Source organism: Carassius carassius, chromosome 42, assembly GCF_963082965.1.
Source record: "Carassius carassius chromosome 42, fCarCar2.1, whole genome shotgun sequence".
Classification (NCBI taxonomy): domain Eukaryota; kingdom Metazoa; phylum Chordata; class Actinopteri; order Cypriniformes; family Cyprinidae; genus Carassius; species Carassius carassius.
In genome coordinates, this window is record NC_081796.1 from 16,912,584 (window position 1) to 16,936,609 (window position 24,026).

At 35.1% G+C, this 24,026-nt stretch overlaps 1 protein-coding gene across 1 annotated transcript in view; it reads right to left on the reverse strand.

Annotated features, from left to right (window-relative positions):
* The window catches only part of LOC132124197 (vasoactive intestinal polypeptide receptor), a 53,950-nt gene extending 30,321 nt beyond the window's left edge, over positions 1 to 23,629 (reverse strand). Inside the window, exons 1-3 of the mRNA XM_059535101.1 lie at positions 23,285 to 23,629; positions 4,066 to 4,156; positions 1,028 to 1,138 (exon numbers count right to left, since the gene is read on the reverse strand). Coding sequence (XP_059391084.1) covers positions 1,028 to 1,138; positions 4,066 to 4,156; positions 23,285 to 23,338 — 256 coding nt within the window. The 5' untranslated portion in view covers positions 23,339 to 23,629. The remainder of the gene's footprint in view (positions 1 to 1,027; positions 1,139 to 4,065; positions 4,157 to 23,284) is intronic.
* Positions 23,630 to 24,026: the final 397 nt, after the last annotated feature.

Consider the following 24,026-nt stretch of genomic DNA (forward strand, 5'->3'; position numbering starts at 1 on the left):
GCTAAGAACCACTATGACCACATAGTGGTCCACTTTTAACAGTTCCATGTAACTAACTGCTGCACGAAATGAACAGTTGAAAAAAAAGGAAAAAGGATATTTCAAAGAAAAATTACAAAATTTTACATTCTCACAGCTGGTCACTCCTAAGGTGTTCAGTGTGTTCAAAAATAATTGCCTGAAATCCAGAGCTCCTCAAAGCAAATGTTCTCTCTTTTTCAAACTTCACTGCAGAAACGCTTTTTATCCTCACACACAGACAGTATTTCTGTTATATGGAATAAACTTTGGTTTCCATTAGATTGGACCTGATGCACATTCTGCATTACACATGGACATTTTTGCAAATCTACACGTATCTACAACATAGAGCTGCAGTTTAATTAATTTTTTTTTTGGTTGGATGTGGCTGAGACAGAATTCTTAGATAAACAAGTGTGACCTAATAGCAGTACATACTCAATCAGTGCGTCTGATTTGCCTCCTAATGAATTAGCCATTGCATCCACTCAAACCAGTGGTTCTGCATAAAAAATCTAACCCCCAATTACCAGCTGTACAGTATTGCATTTATATATACTATACAAGACTGCATTGTCTATAATTAGTTTAATGTCTGAAATATTCGACAAAACATGCTATTGATGTGTTTAGCCACTTGTACATTCATGACAAATTACGACTAAATTCCTGTTTTCTAGGGGGGAAATTATTATTATTATTAATATTTTTTTTTGACAAATAAGGGTTTATTCTAAAGTCACCATTTCCCCAAGCTAATTAATTTGCCTTGAGAAGTCTGATATCAAGGACACTACTCCAATGAGTATGTGGGAGTTTCAGATTAGCTTCTGAAAAACTTCAGACAATGAAGTGCCTCATAGCATTTGCTTTTGCATTGATGTTACAGCCCATGACTGAGGCTGACAAAATGACAAAAGACACTCTGCACATTTCTTCAAGAGTTACAGCTTTTGCTTAATGCCTTGAAGTTCATTAAATGTTTTTGATGGTGATTTCAACTTACCCTCATGATGATCAGAGAAGTGTCTGAAGTAATTTGGACAGGGAATAACCACATGTTCCCCAACTTTGGCTGATGGCCAGCAAGCAATAATATCCCACATCCCTTTGCAGCCTGGCAAAAGAATAAAGAACAATGCTTAGCATTAAGTCAATATCATAATACTTAATATAACTCGATGTAAATTGATATTTTGATAAATTGACAACACTTACATCCTGCAGAATTATTATTATTATTATTTTTTTTTACAAATTCATTACTCTAGAACACTGTCTAAATATAACTGAGGTTTATTTAAAAGTAACATGAAGGTTCTAAAACTCCCTTCTGTTGAACACCTGTAAGCACAATAAACTGAGATACGCGAATGTGGAAAAATGACAGCTAGTTTATGTTATTCATCCTCTCCAAGCTACAGAGGAATATTCCAGAAGCAAGTGGCCTGTTTAAAAATCCACCTCATTCAGGCACTAGGTATATGGATGTGAGGATGGGTCAGCACATCTTAATTTAATCGTCACAGGATTGTGGTTTAAATTGAAATCAGTTTGAAAAGTCCAGCTGTTGAAAGCTGTTTATGTTTAAAAACACTGACTAGGGAACTCTGAAGGGAAAATGTAGTGTAGAATGTACTGTCTGGCTACTAATTCTGAACTAAATCCACAGTCAATTGTTGGATAAAAAAAATGAAACAGGTTAGCTCTACAGGTTTAGTTCAACTTCAAATGCTGTTGTTGAATAGAACTGGTGTAAAAATAAAGGAAAATCCATTTTACAAAACGGAAAACCACATTGTTTTAGAAGGCTTTAGGAAATGGTAATCTGTGTCTCAATGTTTAGATTGAGTAACTGAAGCTCATGGAAGGCATGTGATTGCATCCTGATGCTCATGAAACCAATCTTGAATGAGTTATTCAGCATTTTCACCTAAAATATAGGAGGAGAGAACTCAATAGATCTTGCACCAGTTTACAGTACACTGTACTGTATATGTTTGCATTGAAAATAAGTGGTTAGTGAATGGTACCTAAACTGTAAGCCATATATCCTGCTTTTTCAGAGTTCAGATTGTATAAATTATGATGCAATTCATGTTAATTTTTAAGTCTGGATTTTTTTTCTGCCGTGTTCTACATTACACCAAATAAATTCATCTTATTGATACTTTCATGTTATTCAAAGTTCTACATGTCAAGACAGAATCACACTCATTTACACATATTTATGAATCGGAATATCAGATTGTTCATGAAATGTTATGCAAGTTTGTGAATATTCTAAATAAAAAAAGGAAAAACGAAATAAAAGCAATTCATCTGTCATACTGTGTTATTGTAGACACGGTGTGTCACGTGACAAGCCTGACGCGTCGCCATGGAAACTAAAATAACGGTCATCTTAAAAAAACGTACTCTGGGGGGACCGCTAGAATATTTTAAACTCACCACTGAAAAGGTTAAATGTATCAAAAGTTACAGTAAAAACATTTATTTATTTTTTGGTCATCAAAGAATCCTGAAAGAAGTCACAGCAGCGAAACTGTTTTCAACATTGATAAAAGGATCATGTGACACCAAAGACTGGAGTAATGGCTGCTGAAAATTCAGCATCAGAAAACAAAATTACATTTTAAAATATATTAAAATTAAAAACAAGTGTTATAAACTAATATTTCACAGCATTATTATTATTATTAACTGTAGTCTTGATCAAATAAACAAGAGACTCTTTAAAAAAAATTTACTGACTTTTGAACTGCTGTAAATTTCCCAAAAAACTTGCTAGTGTATTTGGGTGTTTGGCAGGGTGTTGATAAGTGGTAGCTAAGCTATTCTGGGTGGTTGCTGGGGAGTCTTGAAGGTTTCTTATGGAATTAAGTTGTTTTGGGTGGGTGCTAGAGAGCTGTTAGTTGTAGTTTACTGATATATCTGATATAGGTTTCTGGCCTGGTCTCAATGGTCTGATCCAATCTAAACAGACAGCTGAGATACAGAAAGCCTAGTTATATCACAACAAAAGACACTGGAAAAATGCAAGTAAAAATATATATTTTTTAAATCTCAAGTCTATCTTAGAACAACTCACATGGACACTACAGTACTTTCACTTCAAACAGATGAATGAATTGCTTGTGGGCACAACAGATTCTTTCATTCATCCCACTCTTTGTCCATGATTGGGGGTCTGACTTTTACAGCTGCCTTCCACTTAAAAAAAATTGCCTTTCATGCCTGTTTGCCAGTTCACCACGTCAACCTGAAGAATGAGTCAGTGGAAGATAACCTACTTCATACCTCAAAGGAGCTTCCAGATAATTCTAGATATCTGTACAGTGCAGTGGTCTCTAAACCCTTTGCTGAAAATCAGCTAGGCTGATGAATCAGTATTTTGTCAGAACGCTTACAGTCTCATCGGCATGTCCATGATACATCTAATTGACGAGGATGATGGTAATCAGCCTTTGAAAACAGTGCATTTTTTTGTGATTAAATTTTATTGTTTATATTATAATAATATGAGTATTCAAATACCTTCTAATACATAAATATTTAAAAATATGTATATAACCTAGCTTTCCCCATAGCGACTGAGGGATTTTACTAAACTTTATTTATTTTAAAAGATTTTTCTACAAAGTAAATATGCGTGTATGCATATGTAACAAACTTAACGTCTCCCACAATCTCATTTGCGTAAGAAATTGTCACGTGACGAATCTGCATTTTGCTGGACAATAGACTATAGAATAATGCTTGCCTGTGGCATAAAATTATATTCAGCGTTTTTAACAATGTACACGATCTGCAGAGAAATCCGGACACAACAGAAAATCTCAGAAGATGTCAGTGACGTGCTTGATGACTAAAATGTGTTTCAACTTAACTTAAACATATTCTAGATATGAACGTAAATGTGTTTTGTTTTTGGCCCTGTTTTAGCACCAACTATTAGCTCTCTGGGATCTACAGTTACATCAATGCAAAATTGTTTATTGACTGTGAAAATGGCACAGAGCAACGATATTTTGTGAATATCACCTGATGTGACGTTTCCTGCTGTTTTATTCTCGCACCTCGCTCTTGCCAGCTCAATCTCATTTACCACTTCACACATGTGTACAGCACCAACCTGCAAAAGAGACAGAGAGAGAAAGAGAACATTTCAGTTTTTCAAACACAGCACAACCTTCAAAGCTTCAATCTCTTTTGTCTCAGTGATTCACCACAATATTATTCTTAGGATAGTACTTTAAGATGTCAGCTTTCATCTTGAAAGGCTTTTATTATATACGCATATTTTCTGGATTGCAGCGTAAAGGGGGCTTATTTTGGCTAAATATTTACAGTGAAGGCCTACTGGGAATTAAATCATCCACTGCTTGAAAAATCTACAAACTGAACTACAGTACTTATCAGACTTTCAGCTTGCTATACAATATTCCTATTGACAATCTGACAGTCCAATGTACAACTATACGCTAGCGGCACAAAGATAAAAGACCACCATTGCACTGTGGAAATGATATCATGCCTGTAGGGGAGAAAAGGTGCGTGGGGCCAGTGAGTAATCACTGATGTCCGCTGCTGATGACAAATTCATGCTGACAGTCAGTGGCAGAGAGCCTGCGGGTCAAAAAGAATGTAAAAATCCAACGAACAGCTTGAGAAGGTCAATGAAGACATGGTACCATGGAAGAGGGGAGTAATGGACAGGGCCAACTGAATCCCTATACCCTTACCAAAAAGTAGTATACTATAAGTTTATTTTATTAAGTATACTTAAGTAAAGTTCAAGTATATTTTTAAGTATACTTTTTGTTGTAAGGATACAGATATCAGTGTACAAGTATACTTGTAAGATCACTATTTCCTTACTGCTTGGGACTAAATTGGCCCACTTTTAAGTATACTTTAAGTATAACAGTAGTTAACTTTGAGCACACAACTAGTTTACCTCTATGTTTTTAGTTTGTACTGCAACTATACTAAAAGTTAACTTGGGTATTCTGATAGTTTACTAATTAAATATTTGTAGCATTTTTAGTACAATCTGAATAAAATACTAGTTTAGTAGTTTAATACTGCAAATATACTCATAAGATTTCTTTAAGTGAATTTTGCATCATACTTTAAGTATACTACTATGTACCTATTTATGTATTAATTTGTATATATTTTTTTATATGAATATCTATCTGAACATACAACACATCAAAAGAACAGGGTACCTGCTTGTAAATAAAAACATTTCATTCTAGCTTCATGCATTCTTTTTTTTTTATAAACACTTGAATGTGGGTAAGTTTTATAAATAATAACAAAAAAAGAAATAACATTTTGAACAAAAAGCTGAAAAAAGACTATTCATTGGATTTAGAATAATAATTAAAATGTAGATGGAGTCAATCAACACCCCAAAGCTTGACAGTCATTATTACCTCTTCATTGGTCAGCATTTTATTCCATAACGTTACACAGTTTTGATGCTGTTTTATGTCTGATGATTGTGTTAGTTTACATGTGGATGCATCTCTTGTTTCGGTTTCTTCTTCACTTGTTTTTTTTCATCAAGTTTTTATTATTTTTGTCCATGGCAATATCATACAAAACACGGATTACAGATTTATACAAATACTGCATGTAAGGCCAGAATATATACAGTGGCTGAAATTAACAGAGATAGACGGAATACTAAATAGGGAAAGAAAAAAATATCACTTGTGTTTTTTGGGAAAGTCAAAAATTAAAAAAAGTCAATGTTGATTTCAGAGCACTTTCAAATCTAGATGAATTCAACTGACCATATCACAAACAGTTTAAATGAAAACCCACAAAAAGAACACCATTGTTTCAAAATATCCCTGGAATGAAGTCTGCCTGCTCTGTGACACTGTCAATATCATCTAAATGATGGAGCTGCATTTTATTATAAATATTTAGAAGAAGAGCAGAAGAAATGATGCTGAAAATATAGACACTATTTTTACTCAGTTTCAGCTGTCACTCTCCGGCACACTGGTGCATGGATAATAGGGTCAGCTCAGTGAGAGTCTGTTTCACTGCCATCATCAGTCATGCGTGCACCTATAATCCCCACCAGCAGAAGATTCCATCACACTTTTCATTGCATCATCTGACCTTGTGTGGCTTAAAACACTGTAAAAATAGGAGTGGAAGGGAAAAGTACACGCACACACACACAAAAACCTTGGAACAACACTGTAAATGTAGTTACTTTTGGTTAATAATCGCCTTCCTAGTCTTAAATGTGCTAGTCAAGGTTGGTAACATCATTTGTTTCCTGGAAACAAATAATAAAATGCTGGTATACATTAGAGAGGTTTCTATGGAGCTTCTCCATCTGAGGACAAAGAAGCCCTTTAGAGGTTGTTTACAATGATTTGCCTAAATTACAATAACAGTGTGCTATTCGTCTGATTATAAATCTGCCAAATTTCCGCAAATATTTTCTCTTAGAGTTACATCAGATAATGGAGGTGAATTCCTCCTTACTCTGCATTGCCATACTCATCAGGTGCAGACAGAGTCCACTGCGTGTTAAAACGACCCAATAAAGCAGTGGGTCAGGCATGGTGGTGATCGCTGATGGATTCCTGGGCAAGCGCAAACACTCAGCTTCACATATTTGTGTTTATGCTCAAATTATTTGCGAGAGTTCAACTATGTAAGTGGATTTGCCGCTGCAAAACCCAGCTTAGGCTGGATTGCTGTGTTTTGGAACATGATAGCGAGTCTAAGCTGGTCCAAGCCTTGTGTTTTTACACATTTTTTTCTCAAACAGCTCATTTCCAAAAATATCAGTGCATAATCCGCCTATCATTGGATATGTCTAGACTACACTGGTTTAAGATGATCTAGCTAGTCACCCAGCTTGGCCAAACAAGAGTTTTACTAGTTTAGTAGGTTGGCCAGTAGGTCTCAAAGCTCAAAAACCATTAAACAAAACCAGCTTTGGAGACCAGAAAACCACTTGTTTCAGTACTGTAGTTTAAAATGTGTTTTTTTTTAGCAATGGAGACAGACCTTTTTAACACTAAAGAAATCAGTCTATGAAGGTGTCTATGCAGTCAACACTTCTCTTTTAACTTTCATAAAAGAATATATCCTTTCTAAGGATCTTAAAACAGTCTTTATGGGTGATATTGATCTATTTATTTAATGTCAGCCGTGTGTTTCAGTGGCATTTAAGAGAAAGAGACAGAAGGGTGAGGGCTTGCTCCTTGAACAATGACCGTGCGGTGACTCAGACCTAGACCTTGGAGACAGAACATTAACCACACAGCTTCTCATTTGCACACCAAATGAGAAGCACACCAGGAAAAAAAGTATCGCAATATAAGAAATCAAATTAAATTAAATTAATAACTACATAAATGTCTCTGGACTTTTTATAAGCATTAAAATCTCTCCAAACAAAACATTTTATTTGATTCACAAGGTTGTCAAGGTTCTTAACATAAAAAATACATTTAAAAAAATGCATGCTGTTTTTAGTATGGATAATTTGCTCCATATTTCTGTTTATATTAGACAATCAATAATCAGTCATTATTAGATTAGTTAAAGCAATTAAAAATGCTTATTCCTCTCCTCTATGGACTCCTTGATTCTGATTGGTCAAACATGACATCGCGCAATTTGATATAATGGTGACTAAAAAGCATAACGGACCAATTTCCTACATAATTTTGCTAGTTTCATTCCTCTCATATCATTCTGTAATTAAAAAAAAATATTAAACTGAAATAAAATGTTATGCCCTACTTTTTCATTTATTCAAAAAGTCAATGTAAAATTAGAAAGAAAAAATCAAGTCAGCAGGTCATTATTGGAAATTAAACCCCTTCAGGTTGGTACAAGACCTGATCAGTTTATTTTGAGACAATGGCCAGCTAGATGAACTTTATCCCTCATATATCAACTGTTTAGTTTGTCAGTATCAAAATAATAAGACAGTAGGTCTGTGCATGCTTTGATCCAGCTCAAATCCTCAACTAATATCACTAAACACAGCATGCAGGGCTGATACACACACAGCTGAGCTGAATAATGAAGTCCTGTGCCTCAGATGACTTATCGGAACATCTGCTGACCTCTGGGATGAACCTGCTACGCTCGTTCCTGAGCCAGTTAACAGCGCCGCTCTGCTCAAGCCTGTTAGTGTAAGTGCAGACAGCAGCAGCAGCAGCAGATTCTGCACAGAGTGAGAAAGTAACAAAGGGCAAATTGGCAAGCAGATGTTCCCTAAAACTGTCTAGTGTAGTGTTATAGAGCTGGCTGAGGAACACAGATTCATTTACAACTTAAAGGTGATGTGACTATTTCATGACTATTTGGGAATGCTTAACAGCACTTTGGTAGCATTAATGTGCTGCCAGTGAACAATTTCTTCTCATTATTATGACTGCAGTTAAAGAGAACAGAACTATCAAGTTACATTGGGACTTTTGTTTCATTGCCTTTCAAGTTGTCATGTTATGTAAAGGTTATGGGAGGTGTTGGCGCAGTGGATAAGACACATGCCTTTGGTGTGAGAGACCTGGGTTCGAATCCACTGTGAGACACCAATGTGTCCCTGAGCAAGACACTTAACCCCTAGTTGCTCCAGAGGTGTGTGACCTCTGACATATATAGCAATTGTAAGTCGCTTTGGATAAAAGCGTCAGGTACAGTAAATGTAATTTTACTCCTCAAAGAAAAAGGACATTCTTTTCTTTTATATTTTCAACATTTAGATTTTAGATTTTGCCAGCAGCATATAATTATCTGGTCAAATTGTGTCTTCATTTCTGAGCCAATATCAAGTAAAGGTGGAAATGGTCTCTAAATCAGCCATCGGCCACCCTGATTTCCATGATATCGGCATCGGCTGTCAAAAACCCATATCTGTCGACCACTAGTTTGAAATAATTTAGACTTTTTATTTATTTGTTTTTTTTGGGGGGGGGGGGGGGCTGAATTTATGTGATCAAAAATACAGTAAAAATAATAATATGGAATATTACACTTAAAAAAATTTAAGTTTAATTTTCAGCATCATTACTTAAACCTCTTATTAAGAAACCACAACTAGATCCTAGTGAACTGGCAAATAATAGGCCCATTTCAAATCTTCCATTTATGTCTACAATTTTAGAAAAAGTTGTGTCTGCTCAGTTGAGCTCCTTCCTGCAAAAAAATGATCTGTATGAAGAATTTCAGGTCAGGTTTCAGGCCCCACCATAGCACAGAAACTGCACTTGCTAAAATTACAAATGACTTGCTTCTTGCGTCAGATCAAGGTTGCATCTCATTGCTAGTTTTACTTGATCTTAGTGCTGTGTTCGACACCATAGATCATGACATACTCATAGATCGATTACAAAACTATACAGGTATTCAAGGGCAGGCTCTAAGATGGTTTAGATCCTTCCTGCCCGATCGCTACCATTTTGTTTATTTAAATGGGGAGTCATCTCATTTATCAGCAGTAAAATATGGAGTGCCACAAGGATCTTACCAGGTCAAGAAAATATGGTCATATTACCCCAATTTTACAGTCTCTACACTTGTTACCTATTAAGTTCGGTATCAGTTACAAATTATTACTATTACTTCATTCCATTTATTTATTTGTGCTAATTGCACAATGTTTAAGTTGTTTCATGTTTGTAGGTGTCCAGGTACAGAAAATATAATTAAATTTAAATTATTAAATTATTAAAATAAATAATTAAATATAAAATAGCACTGCATAGTCTTCACTGTAAAAATGTAATTAACAGTCAAACCAAAATGTATTCAGAAACCTTCAACATTTCTTACATTATCACAGTTTATTTGCTCTAGTTTATAAAATGGTAATAAAATATGACAAGAACTCAGAGTTGAACTGTCAGAACAAATTCATCTTGATAATGTCAGATAACTTTAATAGAAAGATATGTAATCGATTACAATCAACCAAAACTTCAGACAACTGTTATTATGTCAATATTTACACAACTATCAATACTTTGTTGAACAATTACCAAGCAATGCTTAATTTTGTTCAGTCTGTGGTGTGAAAAGGTTGCATTAGCAGTTCAGGGAAAAAAACACGTAAGCAAAACATGGTGAGGTCAAAGTGTCTGGATAATTTTTGGTCCCATTTTGTTTTGTTTTTTATCAATTTCACTAGTAGTTGATGTATGAAGATTTTTCGGGTATAATATGTCAAAGCTCGCTTTATTTTGCTATACTCTCTTACCTAAATTAATTATAGTGTCTACACCTACTATTAAAACTTAAAAAAAAAATATATTTCTTTCATTTTCTTGGATTAACATTAGAGCAGCTAGTAGCTAAATTAGGCGCGGCCACTTTAAGAGACGATGAAGCATCCAATATAATACACATGCAATATTTTTCTCAACTGTTTACTTTCACTTAAGATATAACCGACAGTTTTTTCAAACATACTTTCCAAGACGGGTATTTTGACATTTTATTTTTAAAATAAATTTGTTTTAAAATTTATAAAATTTTATAAATAAATAAAATTTATTATGTTTTTGTCGGTACAAAAGCAAAAAGAGGCAAATTCTGTGTTAAAAAAGTGTTTTGAGACGCCTCTCTCTGCGTGAGCCCTGAACACCAGAACACCGTGGTGCTGAAATGGGCTTTTTCACATCCTTTTCTGTTTTCTAAACTGCGATTTGTGTTTGTTCGTTCAGGTGCAGGAGGAAGTTCGAGAAGAACTTCACAAAGGAGAGCTCGGTTCAGTGTCGCTGTCTGTCAGACGCGGCTCTGAGACTGTGAGATGCGTGCGTACCGAACACAGCGCGCGAGTTGAGATTTTCCGCGTCTTGTTTTTGAATGATTTAAACTCTTTTGAATGTTTAAATTGGAAAGTGGTCAGGCTTAAAACCCCATGAAAAAGATAAGCTTTCGTGACGACACGCAGCAGTGGCCTGTCCACTGTCCTGATCATCTTTTTAGGCTAGCCTCAGCCAGTCGGTTGAGATCATTGGGGGCCCCCCCTCGGCCGTGGGCCCCATAATCGTCACCACCTTTCACCTCACTTGCGACAGCCCTGCCTATAAGTTCCTAGGATAACAAAGTCCACTAAAGGAGGTAGAGCTTTTTCACATTTAGCTCCCAAACTCTGGAATAGCCTTCCTGATAATGTTTGGGGTTCAGACAGACTCTCTCTGTTTAAATCTAGATTAAAAACACACCTCTTTCACCAAGCATTCGAATAATGCATCTCATACTTTGTCACTGCAGTTGTATCTGATCAAATGCACATTCTTATTCTTTAGCTTGGGTTAAACTAATTAATTTTACTTTGTTGAAACAGCAGCTATACACATAGGGTGTCTCTATTTGTTTTTCTGTTTTGCCACGGTAACTAGGATTTACACAAGCTCCAGTTTGGATCCAGAACACCTGAGAAGGGTAGCACTTTATTTTACAGTCCTGTTCCCCATGTACATACTATGTACTTTTTATAGTAATTACAATAACTATGTAATAACTAGGTACTAACCCTGAACCTACCCCTTAACCTAACTCTACCCCATGTAGTTACCTTGTATTACCAGAACTTTCTTAGATAAATACACTGTAAGTACACTATAAGTACATGTAAGTACACGTACTGTAAAATAAAGCGCAACCCTGAGAAGAGATTAAGCTGACTCCCTCAGAGGACCTCAGATGATGCTAACCCTGAAACAACATACAGAAGTAACAAATATTGGTACTTACTATGCAATCACATAATAATTGCTGTTAATAATGTTCATCATCTGGTTGACTACGTCTTGTATTAATTTTTCTGAAAATTTCTGCCATATGCACATAAACTGACAGTCACCACTTATAAGCTACTACTAAATATTGTAGACTTAATTTTCTGTAAATTTGCATTGCAATGATTTGTATCATAAAAAGCGCTATACAAATAAACTTGAATTGAATTCAGTGTCACGTGATTCTTCATAAATTATTCTAATATGCTGTTTTGCTGCTTTATAATTATCAGTTATTATTTGTTATCAATTATTACTAATGGTTCTTATTATTGTCAATACTGAAAAACTTTTTAAAAAATAATAATAAAAAAAGCTTTTATTTGAAATATAAATAATTTGTAAAAAATATAAATATCTTTACTGACACTTTAATCAATTTAATGCAACCTTGTTAAATAAAAGTATTAATTTATATATTTATTTATATTACCCTAGACTGAATGGTAATGTGTCAATATAATATAAATGTATAATATGAGCAGCAAATCAGAATGATTTCTAAAGGACCAAAAGAAAGGAACCATAAAAATAGTTCACATTCTCTACTACATTCCAAGTCTTCTAGAGCAGAGCAGAGCATTGTGTTAAATGGACTGATATTATGGTAGGCATTTACATTTTGTGATATTAAACTGTCCCTCTAAAAGAGATGTGTAAAAATTATTTTAAATTATTTACTATTTGTCATATACACCAGGAAAGACAATAATGTAAAGTATGCCAGTCATTCATTAATGATAATGATGAGAATGTCAATAAAAAAAAAATAGATAGCATTTTATTTCTGTACTGTGTTATATTTTTATGTTAGTAAGTGGTGTTAAAAATTGCTCTGTGCATAATGATCTGGTGGGTTTATGGTGTGGTGTGTTATGGTGGGCCATTTTTAGCCCCAGTCCGCCCCTGTTGTCAATTCCAAGGCATCCAAGACATTTTTTCATATGCTGCCACCTACCCCGATTCTGGAACCCATTCTTGGAAAGTTGGTGAACCTGCTGATGGCTATCCCCTCCCATAAAATTGTTTTCCTATCATAATACTTATTTGAATCCATTCAGTCATCTCAACATCAGCACTTAATAAAAGCTGGTCTCCCAAGACATAAATACCTGGACAAAATGAAAAACAGCATCCTGACACATCTTGAATATAGTTATGAACCTTAAACCAAAATTCCTGTATTTTAGAACAGGACCACAGAGCATGCATCAGGTCTTTGCTCTCAAATCACCAGCATTCAGTAGAGATGTTTAGACAAAGCCTGAAAAGCCTGCTAGGAGTCCAATAAAAATGACTTAGTTTTTCTCAGTCACTTTGGTACATTTCTCAGATCAGAATTGAAATTCTCAAAACTACCTGTTCAATTCTCACATCATTGTGTCACTTGTGCACATCAAAAAAGCAGTTTATCATTTCTTTGAACAAGTTGCAAATGCTTTGGTACATCCATGCAAATGATTATGTACAATTCTCTGTTATTTCCTACATTATCAGTTGCTAATGTCATGTTGCTCAAAATTTATTATATAGTTTTTTGTGCAATAGTCTTACCCCCCAAAACATAGAGTCTTTAGTTCATCGTATAAGTCATTAAATGCAAAATGGTTAATCTAGTTTTTTTACACATTATTATTAGACTTTTTGTCAATCTGGCATGAATTGTGCAAGTGAATCTTTACTAATAAAGAGAATGTAGATGATAAACCAATGATAAACCATTTCTCTGAAATAGCTCAAAGGTTCATCTCATGAATCTTCAGTTAGAAAGCTTACAGTTTTTCTCAGTCACTTTGGTGCATTTCTCAAATCAGAAATGAAATTCTCAAAACTACTTGTACAACCTCCACATCATCTAGACATTTATACACATCATAAAACCAGTTTCTCATTCTTTTGAACAAGTTGCGATTGCTTTTGTACATTGATGCAATTGATTACGCACATTTATCTGCAGTTTCCATCATTATCAGTTGCTAATGTCATGTTGCTCAAAATTTATTTACATAGTATTCTGTGCAATAGTCTTACCCCTCAAAACATCTAGTCTTTAGTTCATCGTATAAGTCATTAAATGCAAAATGGTTAATCTAGTTTTCATAAACTGCTAAGCACACTTTTTTTTTTTTTTTTTTTACACATTATTAGACTTTTTGTCAATTTGGCATGAATTGTGCAAGTGGATCTTTACTAATGAAGAGAATGTAGATCAACCAATGAAGAACCATTTCTCTGAAATAGCTCAAAGGTTCATCTCATGAATCTTCAGTTGGAAAGCTTATACTGTATAGACAGAGGACAACACAAGAGTTACAAATTCTGAAAATTGACTTGTTTTCATCTTTGTGCCCATATTTCTTTTTCCTTTACTTTATCACAATGACATTGTTTTTTTTTTGTTTTTTGTTTTTTTTGGTCAGACCACTAGTAAAAGTGTAACTTGGAATTCTATCAAGTCTCTTTCAATCAATATCCCACATACCTTAATGTGTAAATGTGTACTTTTGAAATGATTATATGGCATACATAAGCATATGGCATATTGTTCGATACAGTAACTGTCATCCAAAATGTTGCCATGGTTTACATCATAACATCCCTCCAGAGTACACTTTATATTGTAATATTGACAACATGACTAAGCGATTTGACTGTCTTATCCATAAACTATGACACAAGGACTTGTCATTCTGATGGCACTGACATGTTCATTGACACAGATATTTATTTTTGAGCGATTAACTAAGGATTTTGAGCAGGAGACTGGCTTTTGCAGGTAATCCATGGTGTTTTGCTATTTGTACGAGTTGTTTTGAGAAATGCACTTACTGTTTTGCAAATTGTGAGTTTGATTCGAGAAATGTACCAAAGCGACTGAGAAAAACTGTATTATTTTAAATTGAATAAGTTATACTCCTACATTTCTTGACACTACTTTACAATTTTAACCCATTTTAATCCAACGTTCATCACTAAATGTACAATTCAAATCTTTACTCCAGACTGTTTTAAGTGCAGAATGGAAACTACAATCTACTGTACCTTGTCTATTAACCACAAGTGGTAAACTAAAACCTCATGTCCTCTACCATTTGCTATTAGAATTATAGACAAAATATTATCCTCTTCTGCAGCCTGATTACCACCAGTCTTAAAGGTTCCATATAATAGATGTCTAAGCAATAAATATCTCCAAAATTGCATTTTATTAAGGCCAGAGGTTTTGGTTAATTGGCTGAATGATTTCAAAGTGTCATTCTCATAAACATCCCTTAACTTCAAAATACCCTTATATATCCATTGCTTCAATTTCCTATCCATTTTTTGTTAATTCAATGGACAGGCATTGTAGTGGTGGAACGAGAAGTAGAATGGCTTGATTAACGTTAAACCAAGATGGGGACCTCTTGGGGGGGACCTCTTGGGTACCAATGAGCCAAATGTCTCAGGCTGAGGGCATAATAATAAAACAAATGTTTGGTAAGCCACAATCCTCCTTTGTCAACTAGCTGTTGCAACTTAATCATATGCAACCGTGGGGACTTATTATTCCAAAGTAATGACTTGGTTAACTTATCAAACTGTTTAAAATATTGCAAAGGAATCTCTACTGGGATTGACTGAAGTAGATAATTAATTCTTGGAAGGCAGTTAACTTGCAGAGATCATTCACCTTACCCCAAAGAGACAAATTTAGTGATGAATTTTTTTGTAGCTATGGTTCTAAAATCACTCTTACTAAATATTTAAGTTTATGAGGGAAGAGAATACCAAGGTATCTTATACATTGTTTGGGCCAATGAAAGGGAGCCAGCTGGAAAAATGACACAACGAAAAGACAAAAGAAGAACTTTATAGCCAGAAAGCTTAGAGAATGAATTGAATGAATCTCCATCAAACATATTACTGACTTTTGAGACTCTGAGACAAACGTCACCTACATACAGGATAAATTAATGAACTCTTTGCCCCACAGAAACCCCAACAAAGTTTGTAATTGCTCTTATAGCCAGAGGTTCTAAAGCCAAGCTAAACAGCAGGGGAGATAATGGAGATCCTTGACAGGTCCCTCTTGCTAGTGAGAAATAAGAAGAAATCTGTCCATAAGTCCGTACTGCAGCTTGGAGTCACGTATACATTTAATCATATCCATTTTAGAAAAACATTCCCAGACACAAAAGTTTTTAATGTCTCAAATAAATACTACCATTCCACACAGTCAAAAGCTTTTTCCACATCCAGTGAGATTGCTGCCACTGGAACATTTGCGTCAGCCACTGACCACAAAATATTAATAAGTGTCCTAATGTTATCTGGCCCATTTCTACCATGTATAAACCCCACTGATCCCCATGCACTAAAGAAATAATAACCCTGTCCAACCTGTTCACCAGAATTTTACAAAGTATTTTAACATCCACAGAAATTAAAGAAATTGGATGATAACCCTTACAATCAGATGGGTCCCTGTCTTTTTCAAGGATTTGGAGATGATTCCATTTTTAATCATGAGTATTAATTCATTCAATTTCATCCTCAAGGAAAGTCTTCGCTTGCCCACACTAAGATGTTTTTATATATATATATATATATATATATATATATATATATATATATATATATATATATATATATATATATATATATATATACTGATATATACTGAAATCAAGGACAAGTGCATCAAGACCGCCCATTAGTTAAGCTAATGTTTTTTTCCCTCTAATTTCTTTGATGATCTGCCAATTGTACATTTTGAGGGAGAGCAATCCCTACACAGAAAAAAAGATATTTTATCCATGATCTTGCTTACTTTTATTTTTTCTATTTTGTCTTTTTTTTTCTTTTATTATTTCTAAAAGAAAGTGGTTTGTCTTTTTCCATTCTCTGCAAGGTTCCATTTAGCATTTTTCAAGCAATTATAATTATAAAATAAATAATAAAATAAATACATAAATAAACTTCTACTAAAGACATGGGGCCAAAAATTCTGAGAGAAAAAAAGAACAGTTTTATTTAAACCTGGAAATAAACCAAGATTTTGAGCCTCCAAAAAAGCCATTGATTCATGTTTGCTGCAAAATTATGTTTTATGATGATAGCATTGTGAGAGTATGAGATGAATGGATGGATGGATGGATGGATGGATGGATGGATGGATGGATGGATGGATGGATGGATGGATGGATGGATGGATGGATGGATGGATGGATGGATGGATGGATGGATGGATGGATGGATAGATAGATAGATAGATAGATAGATAGATAGATAGATAGATAGATAGATAGATAGATAGATAGATAGATATTTCCTTTGGACAAACTGCACTTGATTTCTGCTGGATGGTTAACTGGAATGATTCTGATAAATGTATAACTCACAAGGGAAGCTAGCAAGGTCAGTGACATTGAAAGTAACAACAGAAACACTGGTCATCAGTGGATGTTATACTGATCAGCCCATCTCGTAAGTGGTCACAGTACAATTAAAAGCCAACCCCAACTACAGCCATTTTCCTAATTCTGCACACTCATCGCTTGCTAAGATTTCCTTTGCTAAGGTCTCCATGATTTTAGACTCATGCAAGGACTGCTGGTCTATAACGTGCAGGTTTGTTTACAAATATTCAGATTGACTGTGGACTTGTTATATTCTGCTGACCACAAAATATTGTTCCCGGTAAGAAGGTCAGACCTGTACCCTTTATGAGCAAAGAAGAGAAGGGAAATAGCATATAAAACTTGAATAAACAGGAAATACATCTGCTGCACACTCACACTACTGCTGTAAGTGAAACTGCCGAGTTAATCAGTCAGCAGACTATGCAGAGCAGAGTCATAAATGACCACCCCAGAGAAAACCATAAACTTCCTCCATGCACATCTGCTCTCTGCCACACCAAGAATTTAGATAAGAGAAGATTTTGGGGATTCGACCATTACATAATAACAACATGTCAGGTTTTGTTATTATAAAACTTTTATATACGACCAAAGCATGACACCGGTGCCATGGGGAGTTACCAGCAGCTGTTTAACTGATTTCACACTAACACTTTCACACTAAAATATGTCAGCAAAGCAGTCTAGATGAGATCAAACCGGCAATATCAAATGCAGATGAATGAATGAACGAATGACGATAGATCGTAATAGATAGAATGCAGGCAATTCACCCCCAATCCAGAAGGGGTGTCTGCAGCTATGCAACGCTGTTTGATAACTGCCAGCAGAAGAACAGCGAATGCCATGAGTTGCACACTTATAAAGAAAGCCCACTACTAGACAGTGATCATGTGCTGACTCTGAATGTATCTCTCACAGACTGGCAAATTAGTATACTTTAAAGGCTTGTGCACTCAACTGTTTGCAAAATGGAGTTTTGTGCTCATGTATCCTACCTTCCTCATTAGGCACAAATCCAAATATTCCATAGTATTTCCATATTTGCAATGTAACATATCTGAATGCTAAACTATTATTTATTATGTAAAAGTTAGGCCTTTGTATAACTCTTATTGTATTATTAAGAAAGCATCACTGTATAAAGGTCTGCTTTTATTTGTGTACACTCACAATGCAAATAAACAGTGCTTTTGTAAAATAAAGAAAACAAATAAGATGTCGCTCTCTATCATTTGAGTTTCCTTTCAGTGAACAAATTAAGCCTGTCACAAAAATGTACTGAAACTCAGCACATGTAGGCTATGTTACGTCTTACAGTTTTTTTCTCTTATTTATTTGTAAAATAAATAAATAAATTTCAAGAATTTATTCCTTGTATTTATATATGTACTGCAGATTATATATTTCACATAATTAGGTATGTGATGAGATCTCGTCTCACGTGATCTGGTGTGTTTCCTAAGATCCAACGGGTCTTGCAAGAACGTAACGATATCCTTGCAAAACAATTTGCCGTTTACATTAGAGCTGCACAAATAATTGTTTAAAGGTCACGAAACACCCACGCGATCTTATTCCTGAATGACAATGATTCAGTTATGTCTATTACAATTGTTTCACATCGCGAGTGTCACTGGAGTGTGAGAAGCACGTTTTGTCGCTGCCCATGTTTATGAATAATTCATGCTGCTGCTGAAACAGGTTTTTATGAATTGAGACACAGACTCCTTAATTGAATATCTTTTTTTTTTCAAATGAATATATTTCTTAAAGACTTAAGCAATCAACATTTTGTCAGAACCACTAGTTAATTATTTTGTTTAGTTTTCTAATCTTTTTTTCTTCAAAATCGTGAGAGAATCGTGATCTCCATTTTTTATATTTAAAAAACAGGATTATCAATTTATCCAGAATCTGGAAGCTCTAGTTTACATGTTATTTATTGTAAATAATTAATTAAAATAGAAGTTTAATATAATAAAGCACAAACTGATTTCAAAATGCAACAAAAAAAATTCTCGTCTCTTTCTCATTAACCCAAGTCTCATGTCTGGTCTCGTGGTATAAGTGTCTCGTCACACCATAATGTAACGATATTTAGTATTTTCACATCTAGGTGGAATTTTTTTTTTATTTGTACTACTGTCGGTTCAAAATAATTAAAAAGAAACTGAGCATAGCAGATTTTTTTCCCCTGTTGTACCGAAATCATATCTAACCGTGACCCCCAAATCGAGGTACTTACCAAACCGTGACATCTGTGTACTGTTCCACCCCTAATAGATAGATAGATAGATAGATAGATAGATAGATAGATAGATAGATAGATAGATAGATAGATAGATAGATAGATAGATAGATGATTGATTCTTCCATCCATTTATCCACTTTATAATTGATTGCTTATTTGATTTATAATTGCCTCAAAATATGTATCGATTTCCCCAATGATTTTTTTTTTTAAGACTAATGTCTGTGTCCAAAATCACCCCCTATACACTTAAATAGGGCACTATTTGAAAGGACAGCCATTTGAGTGGTGTATAAAACCGTTAATTTAATACCATAATGCATTCCAATAACAAGTGTACAACCGATCTAACCTTAATGGCTAGAGAATACCCAAAATGCACTGTGAGGGTCGTGCTGAATTAATTCCCACATCTCGGCAGTAATTGGCGCCTACAGCTGAATCATCTATTCATCAATTTTCCAAACCGTTATGTACATGTACATTTCTTTTAATTGATTATTAAATAATTTGGTGGAGGTTTATACATGCTAGTTTCCATGAAAGAGTCTTTTCATTACTACTGGAGATGGAAGTTTGCTAAGTTTTCTAATGTTTAATTGAAAACCAAGCACAAATTATTCACAGTAATTGCCTTGCACATATGGGCGTCCAGATAGATAGAACAACATGACAATCTGAGAAACACAAAACTCTAAGTGAGTGAAAGACACTAAACTTTTTATTTCACACCTGAAGAGTGTGATAAATATAGTGGGTTTTACAGAACACAGATGAGATAGACAGAAGTGCATTATGGGGTTTGGGCATCGGGTGGGATGTTCTTGGAAGTGGGGGTGTTATTAAACACAGGGACGCACAGTAGCACACAAACATACCAAATATGAAAAAAATTTAAGGACTGCAATGCATAAGATTTTTTTTTGTAGGCTATATATACTATTGTATATGCCTACATGTCATAATGGATAGTCATCGCATGTATCAGAATTAGGCTATCTATTTGCTCGAGCAGCTCTGTTTCATCTCAGAGACACGTTCTGTCTTTGCGCTTGCCAAATTCCGCCGTGTAAATAGCAAATCCGTCATGGCACGAGCGCAACTGGCTCTTAAAGGGAATGGAAGATAAGACTCTGATTGGTTTATTGCACGTTACGCCCAAAAAACACCCATTACTCATTAAGAGAATAGGGACAACCCGTTTAGACCATGCGACCTGGTGCGCCAACCAATTTTCCGTCGTTAAAATAGCAAAAGTGGATTTGGACACGCCCTGAGTGCACCTGCGCCGTGCGCTTTACACTTTGCGTTTAGATCGGTAAAATAGGGCCCGTAGTCTGCTGCCTTAAAGGTGATGTATGTAGGATTGACACCAAGTGGTTGAACTAGGTATTGCAGTCCAAATTCAAAAAAATGATGTAAACGGGAATCACTCAGGAGCCGTCCCAGCGGAGGGGAAAGATTTTACTCTATCGTTTTATTCCAAGCAACGGGGCCGTCCCGAGGCATGAAATTCGCAGGCTAGGAGAGGGTAGTGATGACGGGTGTAACTAAAAAGGTGCCATTGTCCTGTGAGGCGCATATTGCATAATCTTATTAACTGTTTATCTCCTGAACTGCAACTTTCTTTCCCACGCTATTCAGCGCCAATCCTGCCATTCAGTCAATTTCACTGGTTAAGGTAAGGTTTGGAGTAGGTTTAGGGGTTAGCATTTTTTGTTGCATAGTGTAGGAAACACTTTAACTGACACAACCAATAAAAACTTCAAAATTAGCTGTGGGGCAGAGTTTCCAAGTCAACATTTCTAGTTTCCAAGTCAACATTTCGCTTTTTCATTTAGTTTATCTTGGTGTACTAAAATAACTAAAACTAAAATAAAAAAAGAATTAAAACTATATTGAAATGTAATAACAATAACAAAATACACACCAATATTACCAAAAATTAGTAATTACAAGCCTCTAATTGTATTGCATCTGCTAGTTGCTTCTTAAACACAAGCTTATCTATATTTTAAACACATGCCTAGTTAGAAAATTGTCTAACGCATAATGATTGATTTCTTGTCTTTAAAATTTTGCCTCCAGGACCATTAGAATTCAGAGAAAGTGTGAAGCACACATTAATTTATCTTCAGTAAAGCTGAGTGTCAAGATTCTATCAGTTAGAAAACAAGCTCTGGTAAAAGCGTGTTGACCTTAGAATAAAGTAAATAAGTGAAGAAGGCGGTGGCAGACACCATCCATGAAGCTGAGGAGATGCCAACTATCTATCCAGGATAAAAACAATGACACAAAGCTTAATCAAACACTACAGTCCTCCAAAGGTAAACAGTAGTCTACGTAAACTCAAAACAGCAAAGCCACAGCTTCTTATATCACACAGCTCAATTACATGCTGATAATGTGTCTAAACTGAAACAAATACATTTAAAACATACACTTTGACGAGTCTTCTGCACTGCTCTCCATCAAGTGTGCTGCTTTTCTCCATTGTGAAACATCCTCTAATATGGCAGTCAACATCAATTCCCATTTTTCCTGAAAGAAATAGCAGCAGGAATGTCTCCTAAAGGATGCTTTTAGGTGATGTTTGGTACATTTAATTCTTGAGTCAGTACCATAATGTATTTTCATTTAGCTTGTGGCATCTAGTGATGGTGAGAGTGGCAGACCTCTGCAGCCTTTATCAGTGATTCAAGAGGGTGAAGAGTGCTAAAAGGGCAGATAAGAGGCTTTTGTGAACACTGATGTGTGTATGATTTACACTGTCAGCCAATTCTTCGGGTCATAATTGCCATGTGTGTAATAACTGAGCCAGAACTGTATGACATTATGATTTTGCAGTTTTGGTTTTGCAAAATGCCAAATTTTTCTGTTAATAAGAACATTAGTAAATCTCATGACAGTATGGAGATCTAGATCTAGTTTAGATGGGCATGAGATAAATCAAATTAATTAAGCAATCAAGTAGTAAGCCCATGGAATTAACTATTTGATATTCAAAAAGTATTAAATTACTAAAAATACTCAATTATGAAACACTTTAAAATTAAATTAATATTAGATAGATAGATAGCAACAACCATAATAATAATAATAATAATAATAATCAGATTTAATAAAGCTACTTTGTGAAAACCCATATGAATACATTTTATATACAGTTTGCAAATAATAAGCATTCGCTGAGATTAATGTACTGAGAGGTGCTATAGTGAAAATAGTGCTATAGTGTGCTATAGTGTGTAAAAATCTGCAAAATAATATCATTACCTCGCGTGGTTAAAAACTGTTATTGAAGCCTAAAATATTTTTTTATTCAATTTAACTCAAGTAAATGCTTAGCTACGTGCAGATGACTCCTCATTTCTGGACAGGTGCTCTCACACATTCTAGGAGGTTAAAAAGTAACCTATTTTTAAAAAATGTAACACAAAAAATAATCACGGATATCTTACATTAAAGACATTATGAATAACTTGATATGAATAACTTGATAAAGTCCACATTATCGTGCCTTTATAAAGTAAAAGACATTGCTCCTCCACTCGTGCCGTGCGCGCGCACTCCTGCATTGAATCAGCATCCAACTTCTCGGTGGCTTTCTAGTCCTATTTATGTGTTTTACTAAATATGCTAAGTTTATAATGGTATAGTCCTCCACAGATTAAATATACTTAACACCAAACAGATTTAATATCAATTAAATCACGTAAAAACGCCAACAATATCTCATACTGGATGCAATTAAGCAATAACCTAATCATTGTAAAATACCAATGACAAAAACAAACACTTACCGGAGAAAAGGAGCTCAATGTTGAAACCAATAAAAACCATTTTGGGGCGTCCATAGCAGCTGCTTTTTCTTCAGGAAATGTTCGTTTACCATGAAAAAAAGTTACTCCTGCTTTTCTTAGAAGCGCGTAAAAGCAAACTCAGTCAAAGTGTCTCATCGGACACGGATGAGGAGCGAAACCTAAGTTCAGATGAGGGAACATCTTAATAGCCGTGAGTGAGCAGTTCTCCGGGTGAGTGCCTCGTATCGTTGCTCGAGCTGCTGACAGTTCAGCGACCAATGAGCGAATCACAGTCAGACCAAGAGAGGAGCTTTACAGCTTCACCACTTGCGAGATATTGACAGTACACTCAAGAATGCAGCACTCTTGTTCGTCATCGGCTTACGAGTGTCACTGTTGTGTTGGTGCGAAAGCAACAGACATTTCAAGGTCTCTGCTCTTTGTGAACACCTGATTGCAGGAAATGACTCTTATGCGAGCTTGTATGGTTAGCAGAAGGCTGCCATTTAAATAAGTTTAATTATCACAGTATACACAGCATAAGTTTCCTGTGGGAACCCATTTGAGGACATTTTATATAGAGTGTGCAATTAATAAGCATTCACTGAGATTAATGTAGGAGTGCTAATTAATCAATAAAAATGCGCAAAAATCATTAAGATCGAGAAAACAAGATGCATTAAGACCTGGGGGGTGAAAATTTTTGGAATTTGAAGATCAAGGTAAATTGTACTTAATTTGT